The following is a 19,998-nucleotide window of genomic DNA, read 5'->3' as shown; positions in this document are numbered from 1 at the left end:
GCGTGGTGAGGTACAAAAGAGAGAGAGCTGGGTTGTGAGGTCCAAGAGAGAGAAAGGAGATCATCCAGGGAAGGACAAAGCCTGCTATTCGTCGCCTTGCTCGCCAGCAGCAGCGTCCACAGCAGCACCAGCAGCAGAGTCCACAGCAGCAGCAGCAGCAGCGTCCACAGCAGCAGCAGCAGCAGCGTCCACAGCAGCAACAACACTCGACAGCCGTTTGGGGCCTGGACGGCGGTTTAGAGCAGGGCCGCGAAGGGTCGGCGGCTGCCCAACGAGCCGATCGTGCTGCAGGACCAGTTGGACCTCCCTATCCCGCCAGCCATCCACCTGCCATTCCTATCATCATCCCCCGTGTAAGTGTGTTCGTAGTCTGTCTTTTGTCTTGTCCCTGGGAATAAGTTAAGTTTGTATAAGCTAGGTTGCACTGTGTCTACAATCTTCTGTATATTATTTTATTATCTTTCCTTCTCCTTGGTTACTTTGAGCCTGTAAATAGTAATAAATAGTAATCGTATTTTCAACCTTTTTTTCGTCCTCTTATTCCTTTTCTTCACATCCGTCGTCTTTGTCTTTTCCACATTGAATAGCTGTGGCGCGATACGGCCAACATCTGGGTGAATCGGGTGAATCGGGGAAACTGTTAGGTCGTGGTGCCTCCGCTCGGCAAACCAACATCCTTAACCGCGGACCGTAACAATATATATGTATGTTGATCAAGGCACCTCCTAGCTTTAATGGTGAGCACCAGCCACGAATTATGTCTCACGTGGTAAATACCGCATAACCCGCAAGGAACCAACAGCCTGTCTGCCACACAGACCATCGTTCCCGCCAGTGCAAACCAAAACCAGGGGGTGCGGTGCGATCGGCGGGGATAATAATCAACGACATAACAGCGTGACGAGCGCTGTCCCGATCTCCTGTGGACCGAAGTCCGAGTGGACCGTTATCCCCGCCGATCGCACCGCACCCCCTGGTTTTGGTTTGCACTGGCGGGAACGATGGTCTGTGTGGCAGACAGGCTGTTGGTTCCTTGCGGGTTATGCGGTATTTACCGTGTGAGACATAATTCGTGGCTGGTGCTCACCATTAAAGCTAGGAGGTGCCTTGATCAACTTAATAGACGATTTTGGTCCTCATTGGTTAGATTTTTTGCAGTATGCCGTCCTGACGATGGCGCAAATCGTACCTGACAGGAGTAATGCCCTGTCAGTGGATTAAGGGGTCTTACTCCTATTGAGAGGAGTGGTCCCAATTGAATGACCATGCATTGTGGCCCCTCGGGGGCATGATGCATGTGTTTGAATGACCATGCGCTTCCCTTTTGGGGTTGAGGCGCATGTGTATTGTTATTGGGACAGCCTTGTTGACGTTGTGCCTTGACCGTGGGGTCAAGGTGCACGTCCGAGGCTGTTCAAATGTTTGACTTTTTACCTTTTTTCACAAGCAAAAAAGGCAGGCCTTAGCTGTGGCCCCAAAACAGCGGTAGACCTGCATGCAAATCGGACCTGGCAGGAGTAATGCCCTGCTGGTGGATTAAGGGGTCTTACTCCTATTATGAGGAGTGGTCCCAATTGTATGACCATGCATTGTGGCCCTCCGGGGGCATGATGCATGCGTTTGAATGACCATGTGCTTCCCCTTTGGGGTTGAGGCGCATGTGTAATGTTATTGGGACAGCCTTGTTGACGTTGTGCCTTGGCCATGGGGTCAAGGTGCATGTCCAAGGCTGTTCAAATGTTTGACTTTTTACCTTTTTTCACAAGCAAAAAAGGCAGGCCTTTCCTGTGGCCCCAAAACAGGTTAATAAGCCCGAAATCTGGATTGGCGGCTCTGCTTGATGTTTAGCCAATGGGACCAATGAATAAATCTCTGTCTGTTGACAGAGTGGCCGGGCTGAGGCCTCCGGGTCGGAGGTGACGCTTTGGTCTCGGACTTCGGTCCACAGGAGATCCGGACAGCGCTCGTCATGCTGTTATGTCGTGGATATATATATATATATATTGTTGCGGATATGGCATTTGGCCTCCATATCCGCTTGTAAATATTCCCCTATTTCCCCAATACTCCCCAACTATCCCCAATCCCCCATTCCCTAGTCCCATTGCCTGTAAATAACACTCTGTAGAACCGACCTTCCCCTTTTTCCCCCATTAAATGTCGTGCCCAGGTCCACCGCATCTCACGTAGACAACTTTCGGACATCTTGCTAGTTATTCTTAGTCTATGTCAGTTAAGGACTCGTTTCCATTAATTCTGACTCTTCGTTGCACCAGAATGTGATTATATGGCACCAGTAGTGAGTTTAGGACCTTCCCATACCTCCTCCCATCTTCTTCCCCAAACAACAACTACAACAACAACTACAACAACAGAGGGGCGCGGCGCGGCGTGCGGGGAGTGTGCGTCCTCACTCCGGCTCGGTTAGCCGCCATTACCCATGTGCGCCGACGGGGTTACCAAGAAGGGGCTGCCTGTCGGCCCCTCGTCAAGGGCGGAGCCGGTAACCCCCCCGCACGCACCGAATGAGAAGCAACGGGCCGATTCCATCTGGGGCGGAGCTAACGAGCCGAGGGCGTGTCACTCCCCGCCGGATATACGCGGCGACTTACCGGATGTGACGTCAGATGCGCCTGAACTACGGAGAGCAGAGGACGCCACCCCCAGCGCGACGATACCTCCCCGCATCTTTGGACCGGACCGGACCGGGTCGATTCTGCCCTGAGCCCAGGTGCACCTGGAGCCATCGATTCTGCCTTTCCTTGCCATCAATCCCCGTGTGAGTCAGTTTTGTCCTGTTTATCTGTCGTCTGTCAGGGAATAAGATAAGTGTGTCTAAGTGCCTGTCTTTCTATGCTGTCCCTCTCATTCCTGTAATCTAACCTTCCGCCCCAATATAACCTCCTCCGGAGGTCTTGAGAACTGAACCCTTGGTGTCGTGTCATTTTAACCCAGCCGTTGTGTCCTTTTCCTCAATTGATTTAGCGTAGCGCGACTCGGCAACGTTCGAGTATAATCGGGTAAACGTGCAGGCGCGGTCATACCAAACCGCTTGGTGAACCAACATCCACCACCGCGTCTGTAACAATTGGTGTCGAGGAGTGGAATTCGGACCCGGGACTAAATTTATTAGGCCCAAATTTTGGAACACCAATTGTACCACTAGGGTAACAATTGGTGTTGGAGAGGTAGAATTCGACCCGGAGCGCGTTTCCCGCTCAAAATTATAACGGCGAAATTTGAATTTGTTTTACGAAAATAAAAACCCGAATTTTGAAAGTCGCGCTATGGCGGATCAAGACAGCTGGGGTCCGGTAGGGGAGAGTGAGGCAGGGTCGGTCCAGGACCAAATTGAGGGACAGGAGGAGAGCGAAGCAGCGAGGGTAGCAGACGCACAAAATAGCGTCGTTGTGCCCGACATTGCGGGAGCGCAAAATGGCGCCTCGCTGGTCACCGCGCCCGCGACCGTGGCAGCGCCCCTGGTGGATTTGAACCTTTTTTTTATACAAATGAAGGCCCTTATGGCCCAGAATAGCGAGGAAATGAGGGAGGAAATGAGGGCTCAGAGTGAGCGAATGGGAAACCAAATGGGGGTAATGGGAAACCAAATGGGGGTAATGAGGGACGAAGCGAGGGGTATTGGTGAGGGATTAGACAATAATTTTAAGGGATTAGACAAGAAATTTGGGAAATTAGACGATAGATTAGGGGAAATACAGGAGGGGTTAATGGGGGTAGAAAACAGAATGGCCGCTCAAGAGAATCAAATGGAAGGGATGGAAAAGGGGTTAGAGGGGTTAGAAAACAGGATGGAAGGCAAATTGAGGGACATGAGGGACCAAGCGGAAAGGGAAGTTAACCAAATGGGGCAGCAGATAGAGGGGGTCAGAATGGGGGTAGAAACCAAACTGGATGCTCACAGGGAGGAAATGGAGCAGATGAGGGTGGCATCTGGGCAGGAGATGCAAGTGATGGGAGAGGAGATCAGAAGAGGAGTGGGTGAGGAGGTCGGAGGAGTGCGCGAGGAGGTGAGGCACTGTAAGGAGCACATGGAGAAGGAGGTGAGAAAGGGGACTGTAAAATTGCAAGGGGGCATAGAGGGCCTGACGCAGGAGGTGGAACAGCTGACGGAGGGACAAAAAGAACTAACGGACCAGGTAAAGAAGAACACAGCGGTAATAGGAGGTTTAAAAGCGACACAAAATGACCTAAAAGATGACTTGGTAGCGACGAAGAGGGAATGTCAGATGGTACGTGAGGGACTGACAACGAGGCTGGACGAGGTGATAGAGGTAATGGAGACGAAGGACCGGCAGGTGAGGACGCACATGGAAACGGTCAAGGTAGCCTTAGAGGATGAGCTTGAGGAGACGTACCGGGGAATAAAAGAGGTGAAGCAGAAATTAGAAGAAGTGGAAGAAGGGATGAGCGAAATTAAGAAGCGACGGAGAGGGGATAAGAAAGAGATAAAAGAGGAGATAAAAGAATTGGTCCAAAGTCTGTGTTTGGATCGTGATGATGTGCTCATTAACCGGATGAGGGATTCGCAGGTGATGGAGGAGAAGCGAAGAGGAAGAGGACCCGGTGTAAGTGGTGACCAATATGGTCGTGCGTATGATGCGCCAGGGGATTTAAGAAGCTTGGGGGTCGAGATGGACCCGGGTGTTCGTGAGAGGCCATTGGTGAAGTGTGCGACAGGTCTGGTGTGCGAAAAAGGAGGTGTGCGAGAAAGTCCGACTCGGGGGTGTGTGAGGAAAAAGTGCGTGCCAAGGAGTGAGGGTGCTGGCGAGAGTGAGTCGGTCGTAGCGCGTGTGCGAGGGGGCACATGGAAGCGCGGTGTGGTGAGTGTTACAGAGGGTGTAACGGGAGAGTGTGCGCAAGAGTGTGCGCGAGAAAGGTGTGTGACGGACAGGTGCATGGGGAAAGAGTGCGCTGTCAAAGGCAAGGAAGAATGCGCACCTGTGGTGAGTGTTACAGAGGGTGTAACGGGAGAGTGTGCGTGAGAAAGGTGTGTGACGGACAGGTGCATGAGGAAAGAGTGCGCTGTCAAGAGTAAGGGTGAGTGCGCTGTCAAGAATGGAGGTGAGAGTAGTGAGAGTGACAAGGAGAGTGAGTTGGTTGTGACAGGTGAGCGAGGATGTACACCTGGGATGGAAGGATGCACACCTGGAATGGTAGAGCGTGAGTGGGAATGCACGCTGGAGTTGGTGGTGAGGCACGTGGTTGGGTGTGCGAATGAGAGCACACCTGTGATTGTCACAGAGGAGGTGACAGAGGAGGGGGCGCGAAGAGGTGTGTTGGTGAGGTGTGCGACCAACGAATGTGTGCCAAAGTGTTCGGTGGTCAGGTGTGTGACCAAGGCTGTGAGTGGAATGGGTGTACCTGGGTGTGTAAGGAAAGGTAGCATGGAAACGGCTGGATGTGTGAGCAAGGAACGGGCTGCGGGGTGTAAGCGTCCAGGTGAAGCATCGACGGTAACCGGTTTAGAGGTTAGAGCGACTTTTAGCCGAATCAGGCCCTCGGTGCGTGCTGGGCCTCGTTTTGAACGGCCGCGTCCGTGCTCCACTAGGCGGAGCGGGCGGCTGGATAGGAACGGTCGTCATGGCGACCACTTTTTGTTGAGGCAGTCCGGCAGGTCGAGATCGAGCCATGGGATGGCTCCACTCCGAGATGGTGCATGGGATCTCGGCCCGGGTAAGCCCCCGTCCCTGCACCGAGTGCCGGACGCATCCAGCCGCTGGCACCAAACAACCCGCATTCATGGCTTGGCTTTACGAAGCCGGGCTTTGGACAGGAATTGGCGCACCGAGAGGCAGTAGTGAGTAGACTGGGTGATGAGGTTAGTGTTTTGGACCCAAAATTAGAGAAAAACAAAATTTGATGATTGGCAAGGGATTGGCAGTAGTGATTGGCAGATGATGGGTAGTGATTGGCAAATTTTTGATTTGGTGAAATTTGATGTGCAAAATTGGTAGTGAGCGATGGGCCCGGTGGGTAAGGGGGGCATCCCTGCCACCCTTCCCATGGTGGGGGCAAAGGAGCAGTAGCTTATGGGGTGTATGGCAGTGAAAACTAGCCCGGGTGGGTTAGGTTATATTGATAGGGATCTAGCGAAGATGACATTAGGTGACGTTAAGTTTAGTTAGTGACTGATACCTGTAGTGGGGACGCAGGTAGATTAGTATGGATGATAATGACGAGGGAGCGCAATAGTTTAAAGGGACGACTGGGAAGCGCAAGTTTCAGAAGGGAGTAGTTAGCTGAGATGATGCCGTGTGTGTGAGTATTGAACAGGTGTGATTGCACAGGTGTGCAACTGGACAGGTGTGTGGAGCAGTGTGTGAGTAATGAGTGTTGTGGATCAGCGCGAATGCGCTTGGGGAGAGAAGGGTGCAGGTGGCACCAGGTGTGAGAGCACAGGTGTGCAAGTACAGGTGTGTGGAGAGAGTTGGAGTAAGTGGTACGGAGTGGTGTGCATGGTGCGAAGGTGTGAATGGGGGAAGAGTGGACCCCCATCACGGATACCCGGGGCGGGTAGTGTAAGTGTTAGGTAGAGGGTACAGGTAAATTGTGGTTGGATATTGGCATCTGTGGTGCGGTTGCAGAATGGTATTTGGATGGGTGCATTAGTGTTGTGGAAATGGCTGGGCGTGTAACCTGTTAGTGTGTGTAGTTGGTGGGGCACTCCACCACTGTGAGGATGTCGGCCAGGTGAGGCCGCAGGTGGGGTCTGGGAGCCGGTAGTTGTGAGTGGGTGCCTGAGGATCCCGGGTGTGGATCGGGCAGCCCAGTGCCAGAGAGGGCACCGAGTGGGGAGAGCGCCAGAGGGCCTTCCCCAGGTAGTTAGGTTAGGGTAAGGAGCAGGTAAGCTCGGAGGCAACTGCAGTGGTGGAGGTGTGCAGGTGGGTAGACCCACTGGGAGAGGTACACGCCACAGCCCAGAAATTGTGCGAGGGCACCGGGAGATGAATCGGGGGAGTGAGACCCCAAATTGAAAAGCACCACAGTTTGGCCAATGGGAATTGGTTTTTAGAACCCATAGTGTAAGAGGGCCAATGGTTTGGCCGGAGAAAGACCCCGGGTAGTGTAAAGTTGTTAAAGTCATTTAGGAAATAGTTAGGATTGATGAACCTGTCGCACCATACGCAGCCACTTACCTGAGGTGATGATGATGACTCCACACCTGTGTTTTCTTTGTTCTGTGTGCAGGAAATGAGAATTGCTGTGTGGATTTGTGAGACGCATCACGACGTGGATGAGACATTGGGGTGATTCCATCTCTCCCTCCCTAGGAGGGACTGATGATGAATTGGTGATAGCAAATTATGATGTTGAGTTGGAGATGGCAAATTTTGATGAGAGTTGAAAATGGCAAATTTGATTGGTTAGGAGGGAGAGAAGACGAATTTGGTTTATGGGAGGAACGGGGAAGACAGTAGGGATGTTGTTGATTTGTAAAGTAGATGTTTATGGGTAGTGTTGTGTTTTGTGGATACAGTAAGGGGTAAGGGAGGGGCCATGTAGGTTACCTGGTGGGGGGGAGCGTACGGTAGGAACGTACCTGTCTCACCTGGTTCCCATGTGCCCCCAGTGTGCATCATCTTATATTGCGTGCACTTTTGCGCCCTTACCACCTTACTCACTTGTTTTCTTCTTTTGTCTCCCACCTCCGAGGATCTGGCTTTGGGGTAGAGAGAGAGGAGAGAGAGGTGCTGGCTACGCAGTTGTGGGCCTGCACTTTCGCTGCTTGCTGCCGGGATCGATACACCATATGGACCGCAATGTTTGTGGCCACCCACAATGGACCGCAGTTCTTTTGCGGCCAAGCACCACCCGTGGAAGGACCTATGGGTCAACGTGGCACCTATGCCAAACAGGTGAACCACTCTTAGTTGGCCCCCTGACGGCCACAATAAAGAAATGGACGCGGTTGGCGCCTTTCTTTATTTTTCTAAGGAAGTAAGAAGGCCAAGTGCACCACACGAAGGCAAGACCAGCGGCAGAACATCGGCCGGCTGCGACACCACACAATGATCACTAAACATTTTATTGGTGCACCGGATGGTGCTGACTGTGTGATGGGGTGGTGCTTTTGGTGCTGGGAAGGGGTGCTCTGCACATTATTAAAGGCCGTAGGCCACAGAGCACTCGTGGGTTGGTGTATCGATGCTGGCATGCGTGCTCTCTCTATGCATAACATCTGCATGTGTTCCTCCAAAAACAGGTCCTGGATCGTAGTGTAAATAGCAGCGTAGTCTTGTAAATAATGCTCCCTACCGGCTGTATGTTTAGTTTGAGAATTCTTTCCGCAATTCGGTTATCCTGTGGGTGTGTTTCTGTGAGGAGAAGGGTGCAACGTCGCAGGGGGACATATTTACTCGTTTGTGAATATCTGTAAAACTGTCGCACTCAGGGTAGAGTTAATAGTAGAGGGAACTACATCTGAGTGCCACACTAAAATAGGTAAAAATTTATCGGGTCGGGATGCCCCGAGGGTAGAGAAGGGTGCAATGTTGCGGATATGGCATTTGGCCTCCATATCCGCTTGTAAATATTCCCCTATTTCCCCAATACTCCCCAACTATCCCCAATCCCCCATTCCCTAGTCCCATTGCCTGTAAATAACACTCTGTAGAACCGACCTTCCCCTTTTTCCCCCATTAAATGTCGTGCCCAGGTCCACCGCATCTCACGTAGACAACTTTCGGACATCTTGCTAGTTATTCTTAGTCTATGTCAGTTAAGGACTCGTTTCCATTAATTCTGACTCTTCGTTGCACCTGAATGTGATTATATGGCACCAGTAGTGAGTTTAGGACCTTCCCATACCTCCTCCCATCTTCTTCCCCAAACAACAACTACAACAACAACTACAACAACAACTACAACAACAGAGGGGCGCGGCGCGGCGTGCGGGGAGTGTGCGTCCTCACTCCGGCTCGGTTAGCCGCCATTACCCATGTGCGCCGACGGGGTTACCAAGAAGGGGCTGCCTGTCGGCCCCTCGTCAAGGGCGGAGCCGGTAACCCCCCCGCACGCACCCAATGAGAAGCAACGGGCCGATTCCATCTGGGGCGGAGCTAACGAGCCGAGGGCGTGTCACTCCCCGCCGGATATACGCGGCGACTTACCGGATGTGACGTCAGATGCGCCTGAACTACGGAGAGCAGAGGACGCCACCCCCAGCGCGACGATACCTCCCCGCATCTTTGGACCGGACCGGACCGGGTCGATTCTGCCCTGAGCCCAGGTGCACCTGGAGCCATCGATTCTGCCTTTCCTTGCCATCAATCCCCGTGTGAGTCAGTTTTGTCCTGTTTATCTGTCGTCTGTCAGGGAATAAGATAAGTGTGTCTAAGTGCCTGTCTTTCTATGCTGTCCCTCTCATTCCTGTAATCTAACCTTCCGCCCCAATATAACCTCCTCCGGAGGTCTTGAGAACTGAACCCTTGGTGTCGTGTCATTTTAACCCAGCCGTTGTGTCCTTTTCCTCAATTGATTTAGCGTAGCGCGACTCGGCAACGTTCGAGTATAATCGGGTAAACGTGCAGGCGCGGTCATACCAAACCGCTCGGTGAACCAACATCCACCACCGCGTCTGTAACAATATATACATACATGCATTGTCGACATGCCACACAAGCATACCACACAAACATTCTGGTGAGGTCCTGCAATCTCTGATGCCTTTTCCTGTTACTTTTGTTGTTTTAAGCGGCCTTGGAAAAATGCCACGATAATGTGGAATGATGCTCAAGCTGCTACCTCTGCTCTCCCCAAATATTAATGCTCAGAGATTGTGGGTTTTGTGTCTTATTGTGAGCCTGTTGTGAGATGCATGTAAACAAGTTTCTGTTGACCCAAATCATTAAAATTCGTTTTTCAGGTTTGTGTGAGTACAGAGAATTGCAAAATTACAAAGGTTTGGGGGTGGGGGGGGCAGCGGTCATAATCTTTCCCACATATACCAAGGCAGAGGAGTAGCTCAGGCATGCTTCTGAGTCATCTGGATTGAAAGTGATCGGTTCTGAAAAACTTATTCTGGTTCGGGAAGGGAATGCTGAATCACAGAACAGCCAGTCAAGTAATGGCTGTTCATTTTTCTCTGCGTAAGATGGTGGGCTTGATCCCTCCCTTTTTATTTTGAGAGTGTCGAGGCTCATGGAGGAGCTTGAATACAGAACTGAGCAGGACATAAAACAACTAGAAGAACAGGCGAAACAGAGAAGGGACACACCAACAGCAGGGTTGAAGGCCAAATAGAGGAAGACTTGGATAAATAAGATATGTTGAAGACTGACGGCAAGGAGAGGACACAGGGGGTGAGAGAGAGAGAGAGATACAACCATAAACCCTCAATCATAGAAGTGGAGGGAAAGACTGAAAACCCAGAAAGAGGTGGACTTGTGGTGTGGAGGGTTAATGGGGCTATAAAACATCATTATTGTTGTTGTGTTGCCACAGTCAGTTCTGGTTGAACAGACCAGCAGCATGGAGATAGCCAATCAATCTCACAGGAGAGACCCAGAGATCCCTCACATCCAAAATGTTGTGCTCTTGCCTACGTGAAGCCAGATCGCGCAGTCTTTCATTATATGTTTTATTGTGTGTGGAGCGGCCTGGCAGTGGATGCAGGTGTCGTGTAAACGTTGTGGGTGGTTTCCGCAGCTAAGGTGTGAAAGGTGATCACGATTTTTCGGAACAGCTGTCTTGAAGCTCTGGAGGGAAGAATGAGATTGAGGAGATGAAGGAAGTTGATTCCACAGGTGGGGGGGAAAGAGGAACGGGTAGGTGGAGGTGAACAGGGAGCCTGGATTTTGGGAGTTTCACCAGAAGTCCTTTTTTGTATGCATAGTCGAGGCTCATGGAAAAGCATACACTGAATGGATCAAACTGCAACAGGACAAAATGAACAGTAGAGAGAGGAGGAAACACCAACAGCAGAGCCGAAGAACAAGACAGGGCGAGGCAGACAAACAATGGGCGTGGGGAAGAATGAGGGGCAGTAGAGGATACATAGGGTGGAGAAGATGGATACAGAAGGAAACTCTCAGGAGGGAAAATTGGAAATTTGGAAGGAGGATGGATTGGGGGCAGGGGAGGGGGTAATCAAGGGTACAAAGGATCATGGTTTTGAATTGGGGACGATCTGAGATGGTGGTGAACAGCTGTCTTGCAAAGCTGGAGGGAAGAATGAGATTGAAAAGAAGTGAAAGTTGTTTCCACAAGCAGGGAAAAAGAGAAACAAATGAGTGAAGGTAAGCGCTGATCCTGGATTTTGGGAGTTTATCAGAAGGGGGTTGATGGTGCACCATGTGTACCCTGCAGATTCCAGTGGTGGTGGGGGACAAAGCATGGAAAGAACAGAGGGTGCAAGACCAGAAAGGAAGCAGTAGAAGACAGAGACCACCAAACCTGTCTGTGATGGCGAAGTAATAGGCCCATAGACTTAGCTTCATCACAGGATATTCCAAATAATATTGAAGGCCTTCGTCAAGCTGAGCAAGATGTGAGACGGGAGGGGGGGGGGGGTTGGGGGGAGGGTGTGCACCCAAGAGGGAAGAGGCGGCAGATGAAGGCCTTGTCGGTGGATAGTTCAGGTATGCCAAGGAAGGACTTTGTATGATGGAGGATGCCCAGTCGGTGACTTATTTTGGAGACCAAGGTTGAAATGTGGTTTGCCCAAGAAAGATCACGGCTAATCATGAGACTCAGGGGTTTGAATAACAACTTCCTCATGAGGATTGTTAATAAAGTAGATGGGGGTAGGAGGTTTGCCAGACAGTCCCTTTTGGAGAGAGATAGTGATAGTGAGAGTGTGAGATTTGTCAGGATTCAAGGACATATTCCAAGTGTTTGACCAGTTTGTGATTTTGCCAAGGTCTGAAGAGGGAAGAGGCTGCTGCCTGCCTGTCTGAAAGATGAGGGATGTCATGGCAGAGGGTGGTGACATCAGCAAATAGATAAAGAGGATTTTGCAGGAAGTTCCATGACCTTGCTGATGATTGGATGTAAGCTGATTGGTGGATTTCCAAGCAGATGGAATGTGATCTTTCACAAGACTTGGTGGATTTGTTGGTAGTATGGCCAGATAGAGCCCACTCGGGTTGAATAAATCGCCTCATTGAACTTATTAGTGGATGGGAAGTCTGAGCTATGACAAGTCAACAACAACAATAATAATAATCCTGCTCTTCTATGAGCCTAGATCTTGTTTAAAGCAAAGAAAATACTGATATAAACATTCTCATTGGTGCTCCTGCGTTGATTTGCATATGTAATGTGTGAGATGGCTGATCATGTGATTCGCTGTACCTATTCTATTGATTGATAGGGAAGAGTAGTTTGAAGGGAAACGAGTCATGAATTTGAAAAAAGTAAAATTACTCGATTTTATCGATTACTTTTGTTTAATATTTCAGGTAAAAAAAGATACTATTTAAAGGGTGAATGCAGCTTCAGTGAATTACTTGTTAATTTTTGTGGAGGCAGCCATGTCCTTCTTGCCTTTGTAGTTCCCCGATTGGCTGTGAAATGTACATTTGCATCACGCGAGTTTTGCGGCCAATTCGAGACGCACAAAGGCAAGACATGGCTGCCTCTGCATAAATCACTGAGAAATTCACTGAAGTTCATCATTTATTTTTCTTGGTACCTTTTTAAGTATAATGATGGAAAGAGAAAATAAATTGACCATGATGAAATATCGGAAAAATTTGAGTTTACTTTCTTATTTAGTTTAAACGGTAGATTATTTTTTCTGCCGGTTCCACAATGGGTGTGGATCTTTACCTTTTTTGTACGAACTGGTGTCATTATGCTGTTGTGGAAAGGACTCATCCGGGTTAACATTGAGTAGTGTAGTTTAGTTCACCACTTAATAAATGTCCGAGGGAGCATAAAGTAATGAATTTCTATATTAGATACTAGCAGAAGTACTCGGCGTTGCCAGGCGGGGGAGGGGGGGGGGGGGGGGGTTCGTTCACTACTTAATAAATGTCCGAGGGAGCGTAAAGTAATGAATTTCTATATTAGATACTAGCAGAAGTACTCGGCGTTGCCAGGCGGGGGAGGGGAGGGGGGGGGGGTTTCGTTCACTACTTAATAAATGTCTTCGAGGGAGCGTAAAGTAATGAATTTCTATATTAGATACTAGCAGAAGTACTCGGCGTTGCCGGGCGGGGGAGGGTAGGAGGGGAAGGGGAGGGGAAAAGGGGGAGGCAGGAGAGGAAGGGGGTTCATGTATATGCTGGTGGGTGAATGTGGCGTCATCACGTTTCTGAGTTGTGTGATGCCGTACAGGAAGAAGAAGAAGCCGTACTACCAACTTCGTACACTTCCGGAATTGTTTGATTTATTTGTGTTCAAATGTCTGGTGATTGTTTTGTATTTATTTATGCGAATGTGTACTTGTATATAACTGTCATTAATAAAAAATAAAAAAAGGCTTCGGCACTATCGAGCGATTATATTTTTATTTTATTTTATTTTACTCCAAAAAAACTAACTTTTTTTTTTTCAAATTTATTTAGTTTTTTTTTTTTTTTTTTTTTTTTGCCCAAAACACTCCCAGGCACTCGCTGATAAACCTCTGAAAGTTCGACGAAGATCCGTTCAGCCATCTCTGAGAAAAATGGCGACAGACAGACAGACGGACACACGCACGCACACACACACACACACACACACACACACACACACACACACACACACACACACACACACACACACACACACACACAGATAGACATCTCTCTTATATAGTAGATTTGTCATTAAATGTAATAGATGGATAACGTCCACCCTCCCTAGTGTGTGTGTCGAAAAAAAGTCAACACAGTGAGCCTTAACTTCATGTTCTTACCTCTGTAATCTGTCTTGGCCATTGGCGATGGTTTTCGTGGGAGAACTATATGCGCCTTTAGCCACCAGTCGAGTCCACCAGAGTGACGGGGTGAATGGTCAGTCGGCCCACAGACCAGGATGCTTGTTCATTGGTGAGTGAGTGGAGTGGGGTGCAGAGCGTCATTGATGACGCACATGCCCGAAGCGATAAAGGTGTGTGTGTTTCGGGGAAGGGGAGAAGTTACCTGGAATCGGCTAATGAGACGCTGTATTTCTTCACCTGCTCCGGTCCAGCCAGAGCGATGCCCCTACCCACACCAGAGTCACACCCTCTCCTTCCTCACTAGCCCGAGTCACGAATGCGGCAGCCGGTTGTCTCTGTCCAAGCAAGCCAGGACTGGGCCTGGATTCTCCTGCAAGACTTTTCTGGGATTTTCCCTGTATTCCTTTCTGTCCTTTGAATTCCCTTTGCTCTCTCTACTGTGGTATGAATGTAGGCCCAGGTTAAGGCATAAATAATTTGGGCTCCCGTTTCTCGTTTAGTGCTAGGGCACGATTATCGGTTGGGGTAAGGGGATTGTTTGTGGATCATTTATTGCTTGCTTGTTGTATATTCCCTCCCCGTGACCATTGCTTGCTTGTTTGTGAAGTAATTATACCTGGTCTAGGGATGAATTTGGGTCATAGTGGTCACTCATTGATAATTAAGGGAAGCCCACTGAGGTGATGGTTAATTGGCAGGAGCAATGAACACCACAAATCAAGGCCCTTCCGTGTGCCTCTCAGCATTGCTCGGCCATAATTTAGATGAGCTGTACGGTACCAATAAGTGGATTCTTGGCTGGTTCGACGGTCCCATGGGTACGGTATCAGAAGTGGAAAAGCCCGTAAATCAGTCCCGGGTGGCCGATGCAGCTGACCATTGTGGTCGCATTGAGGTGACTCGCTGGACTCGTAGCAGGCAACTGGAATGACCTGCGTAGCAACAACAATCATATCACTGGAAATATATCTGTATTGATTGAAAAAAATACATTTTGTCATTTTTATTGGATAAAGGAATGTCTGAACAAATCTAGGTGAAAAAGAAAATAGTGAAGGAGAAAATTTAGGTCTCTGCTAACATGCTTTTTTTTTGGGGATTTTTCCACTACAGAAAGCATCAACGGAGATGGGAAGTTTGGCCTCCTTGCTACTCCGTGACAAACGGTCACCATCCTGGCAAGGCAGGCCTGTGTGGGTGGACCGAGCAGTGGCCAGCAAGGTGAAGGTGCCACATACATTTGTTGTCCACAACTACACTCGGCCAACCGTTTGCCAGTTTTGCAAGCGGTTACTCAAGGGGCTCTTCAGGCAGGGTGTGCAGTGCAGAGGTGAGAACATACAAGATCTGAAACTTACACATTCCTCCATCCACTTCCCCACACATCACATCCTTCAAACTCATCGTCTCTATCTCATATCCTTTCTTGACCCTGGACCCTGGTCATCGTCTCCAATCAACATCACCCCTCTCCCCTTGGTCAATCCCTTCTTGATTACAAAACTCTCGACCTCGTGGAATTTCTTTTTGTTAGCTGCTTGTGATGCAGCTGGATTTTAAACCTGCCAACAATCAGTGGAAGGGAATGGATTGGGAAGGTCGGGTGGAGAATTTGAGTCCTACTCTACAACTCGTGTGAAATGAATTAATAAATGCATGGCATGGGTATCCACGTGTTTTGCTTGTGCTTTTACAATCGGAAACTTTACATATGTAACACTGCAGGTCCTTTGGCTGGCACCCCTTCAGCTAAGGTTCCATTCGTTCCGTGGTTATTCAATGTGACATTCATGAATGATCAAATCTATATTTGATCTTACCAATGCCTAACGTCAATTTACTATTTCTGAAACTCTTTTTGTTTGGTGAAATGTAGCTCCACACGGAAGGCTTTTCTGGAGTTGCTTTGATCTTTGAACTTTCTGTGGAGTTTGAGTACTTTATACGACTTTGGCAAGCATTCAGATTTACACCTTGTTGCTAAATATAATACTGGAATGTTAAGCAGATATATGAATCCTTGTGTAGTAAACCATGCTATAACCCATCCAGTTAAATTTAGTAAAATAGTCAGGAATATTTTACTTTTTCTACCAAATTGGGGATTGAGATCTCGCGAGATCACGGCGAGGTCACGTCTTTTCGAAGCTGCTCCATGCGCTCACGCTTTCGAAGCTAAGTGATATTTCTCAATTGTGTTTTTGTCGAGACTGTATCTATCTTTCGGTGTATGTACCTATAGCGTATCTTTTGGAAAATTTTCGGTGCTAATTTTTCGTACATGTATACACAATCGTCGGTTAATGGTATCGAGTATTCTGCAGCCTAGTACTCGTAGGCTTAGACTACCGTACCGTCTCCGACCTTGTGGTTTGTTTTTCTCTCAGCGATTCGTCGAATGCGCTGAAATTATTTTCGTTCTCTGTTTCGTACCAGTCGTTCACCCCGTACCTCCTTGTTTAATATCTGTACTCACAAAAAAAAAAAAAAAAAACCCCAAAAAAAATATTTCCTTCCCAGGTCTTATTCGTTTATTTGTTGTTCTTTTTGTTCGTTCGTTCTTCGTTCGCGATCACGCGGTTAGAAATGTATAATCTCTCCCCTGAACAACTATTTTCTCTCATATATTATAACACCCTTTTCTTCTTTTCCTACAAAAGGATGCTTTCGTCTTGCTCACCAAATCTATTCATTCCAAAAAATATATATAATACCATCTCTCACAGTTCCTCCTTTCTACATTCCCTAAACTATCCAGAACTCCATCCCTCCTCCAGTGTCCTCAAACGTATTTTTGACTCGAAGGTCTCAAACTCATTTTGCAAAAAATGTTCGTTTCCCATGAATCGTACACTTTTCAAAATCCAATCTCACCCCTCCCCTCCAAATCCTCCCCATCACCCATCCCTTTCAAATCTCCCCCCTTGCCCCTTCCCTCCCCTCCCTCCTAAACTCCTCCCACACCCCTCCCCTCCGAGACTCTCCCTCGCTCCTCCCCTCCTAGACTCCCCTCTCACCCCTCCTCCTCAAAGCATCCTCCCTGCTTCTTCCTCCTTCCAACTTTCACCTTCATCTCCCCAAACCTTCTGCCTTGCTCTTCCCCCTCCTCAAATAACACCTCACTGTGCCTCACCCAATCTCCATCAAACCTTTTGTCCGCCCCATTCTTCCCTTTCTCCAAGCTATTCTGAAATCTCTGACACACCTTCAACAGCTCTCCCTACCTCTTCCTCCTCTTCCACATCTTACCCTACCCCTCCCTCCCCCCCTGTTCTGGACCCGATGCTCCCCCTTCCTCTTCATTAACGGTATGGACCTCAAACATCCGGGGCCTTCGCTCAAACTTGACTGACCTCTCCATACAGGTTGCTTCTGACAAACCAGATGTGATCTGCTTAACAGAAACTTTCCTCCTTCATAATGTCTCTGATGCCTTGGTATCTCTCCCAGGTTACTCCCTCCTCCGGTATGATAGACCTGAGCCTCGTCCTGGAGGTGGGGTTGCTATCTTTATAAAAAACTCTCTTCCTCACTCGCCCTCCACTGCCCTCTCTCCACCTCACCCCCAGGAATACCTTTGGCTACGGCTTCCCCTTCGCTCCCACCTTTTGTTCATATGTGTGTTGTACCGTCCACCAATCAGCGATGACTCCATCTACATCTCACTGTCTGATAATATGGACCAACTTCTATCTACCCATCCCAACTCTCTCTTCCTCATATGTGGTGATTTCAATTGTCACCATGCCAGTTGGCTGGGTGTGGGTACCTCTCTCACCAGCCATGGCTCTTCAGCAAAGGACTTCTGCGACTCACTGGGACTGACACAATCTGTCAATTTCCCGACCCGGATCTCAGTCAACGGAGCATCTTCTCTTCTGGATTTGGTTATGACAAACTTCCCTGAAAATGTCTGCTGCTCTTCTTCTGCTCCAATCGGCTCATCTGATCATGTGCTTGTCAAAGTGGACATCTCTCTGACCATTCTCAGAGAGCCCTCCTCAGCGTCGACGAGTCTGGCATTTCACTCAGGCCAACTGGCACGGTCTTCAAGCAGCCATCAATCATCTGGACTGGTCTCCCATCTCTACCGCCTCTGACATCAACTCATCCTGGGAATTCTTTCAAAGTAAATTGCTCTCTCTCATGCACAGATTTATACCATCTCGTCTTCAGTTGTCATACCCTTCCTCCCGTCCATGGTACACGGAATCTTGTGGTGAGGCTGTTGCCCTGAAACAACTTGCTTTCGTCTCCTGGAAAGCAAATCCAACGGAAGGAAATCTCATTTCCTTTCACAAAGCCCGAAACAAGTGTGTGTCCACCCTCAGGAGAGCCAGGAAACAATATCTCACCATTCTCAAGACCGAACTCTCTTATCTGTCTCCCTCTTCCAAATCCTGGTGGCGTCTGGTCAAATCTGTTTCTGGTGTTTGTTCCCCCTCCATCCCCTCCCTCACCTCAAACGGCTTAACGGCTGACTCCGCACGTGAAAAAGCTGAATGCCTCAACTCTGTGTTTGCCTCTAAATCTTGTGTCCCAAACCCATCCCTCTCTGTACCCACCGTACCCAGTCGTACCCAGCTGCTCCTGGACTCTGTGTCCTTTCCTCCTGACAAGGTGGAAAAGTTTCTGTCAACCCTCGACTCTGATTCTGCCACTGGTCCTGACGGCATCAGCCCACGGGTCCTAAAATCATGTTCTTCTGCTCTTTCACTCCCTCTTTCTGTTCTCTTCACCCTCTCTTTTGCTCAAGGTCATCTGCCATCTGCTTGGAAATCAGCCAACATCACTGCTTTGCACAAAAAAGGTGCAAAAACAGATCCCAGCAACTACAGACCAATCAGCCTTCTCCCAATTATCAGCAAAGTCATGGAATCCATCATTGCTTCAGATATTAAATCTTTCCTCTTCTCCAATGGCTTGATCTCTGATCATCAATTTGGTTTCAGACCTGGTCACTCTACTCTGGACATGCTGCTTCTGCTTTCTCAACAATGGATGGAGGTCCTCAACGCCAAACAGGAAATTAGAGCTGTCTCCCTTGACATTTCACGTGCCTTCGATACGGTCTGGCACCCTGCTCTGCTCTCCAAACTCTCCTCCTTTGGTATCCATGGAAATCTCCACGCATGGCTGGCGGACTTCCTCTCTGGTCGTAGTCAACGTGTGGCCCTGAATGGGTTTCTCTCATCTCCTCTTCCTGTTCAGGCTGGAGTTCCCCAAGGTAGTGTTCTGGGCCCTGTGCTTTTTCTGGTCTTCATCAATGATCTCTCTGACTCTCTTGAAAATCCTCTCTATCTCTTTGCTGACGACTCTACTCTCTGTCGCTCCATTCCTCATCCCTCAGATCGGCAGTCTGCAGCCTCCTCACTCTCTGCAGACCTGGACAAAATCACAGACTGGTCAAACAAGTGGAACATGTCTTTCAATCCTGACAAATCTCACACTCTTATAATGTCTCTCCGAAAGGACCAACTGGACAACCCTCCCATCTACTTTCTCAACAATCCTCTCCAAGAAGTTCTGTCGCTCAAGCTTTTGGGTCTCACTATCTGCCATGATCTTTCTTGGGAAAACCACATTTCCAAGCTGGCCTCCAAAGCCAGTCGCCGACTGGGCATCCTCCGTCGTGCGAAGTCCTTCCTTGGCACACCTGAGCTCCTCACCACATACAAGGCTTTCATCCGCAGCTCAATGGAATACTGTTCCCCCCTCTGGGCTGGTGCTCCTGCCTCACACCTTGCTCGGCTTCACGCTGTTGAGGCCAAAGCTTTCAGAATCATTGGAATCTCCTGCGATGTAGTCAACGCCGAGGGCCTTTCACTCACTCACCGCAGGCAGGTTGGTGGTCTTTCCGTCTTCTACCGACTCCTCTCTGACCTTGCTCCCCCAGCTCTCTCTGTGCTCTGTCCCCCCAATATTCCTTTAGGTCGCACAAGATCTGCCTGCAACCCTCTTATGGTTAAACTGCCAAAGTCTAGGCTCTCTGCTCACCTTCACTCTTTCATTCCCCTTTTCTCCCGCCTCTGGAACAAACTCCCCCACTCCCTTCAATCCCACTCCTCCCTCCAGGTCTTTAAAATAGCTGTTCACCACCATCCCCCATC

At 49.1% G+C, this 19,998-nt stretch overlaps 1 protein-coding gene across 3 annotated transcripts in view; it reads left to right on the top strand.

The window, feature by feature from the left end:
- The window catches only part of LOC137426750 (serine/threonine-protein kinase D1), a 156,918-nt gene that overhangs the window by 90,217 nt on the left and 46,703 nt on the right, over nt 1–19,998 (top strand). For all 3 annotated transcript variants that reach the window (XM_068115588.2, XM_068115589.2, XM_068115590.2), the window contains exon 5: nt 15,002–15,218. In XM_068115588.2, coding sequence (XP_067971689.1) covers nt 15,002–15,218 — 217 coding nt within the window. The remainder of the gene's footprint in view (nt 1–15,001; nt 15,219–19,998) is intronic.

Source organism: Myxine glutinosa, chromosome 5 (genome assembly GCF_964187855.1).
Source record: "Myxine glutinosa chromosome 5, kmMyxGlut1.1, whole genome shotgun sequence".
In the NCBI taxonomy this organism is placed as follows: domain Eukaryota; kingdom Metazoa; phylum Chordata; class Myxini; order Myxiniformes; family Myxinidae; genus Myxine; species Myxine glutinosa.
The sequence above is the reverse complement of the archived record's forward strand: the minus strand, read 5'-3'. Positions and strand labels throughout refer to the sequence as shown.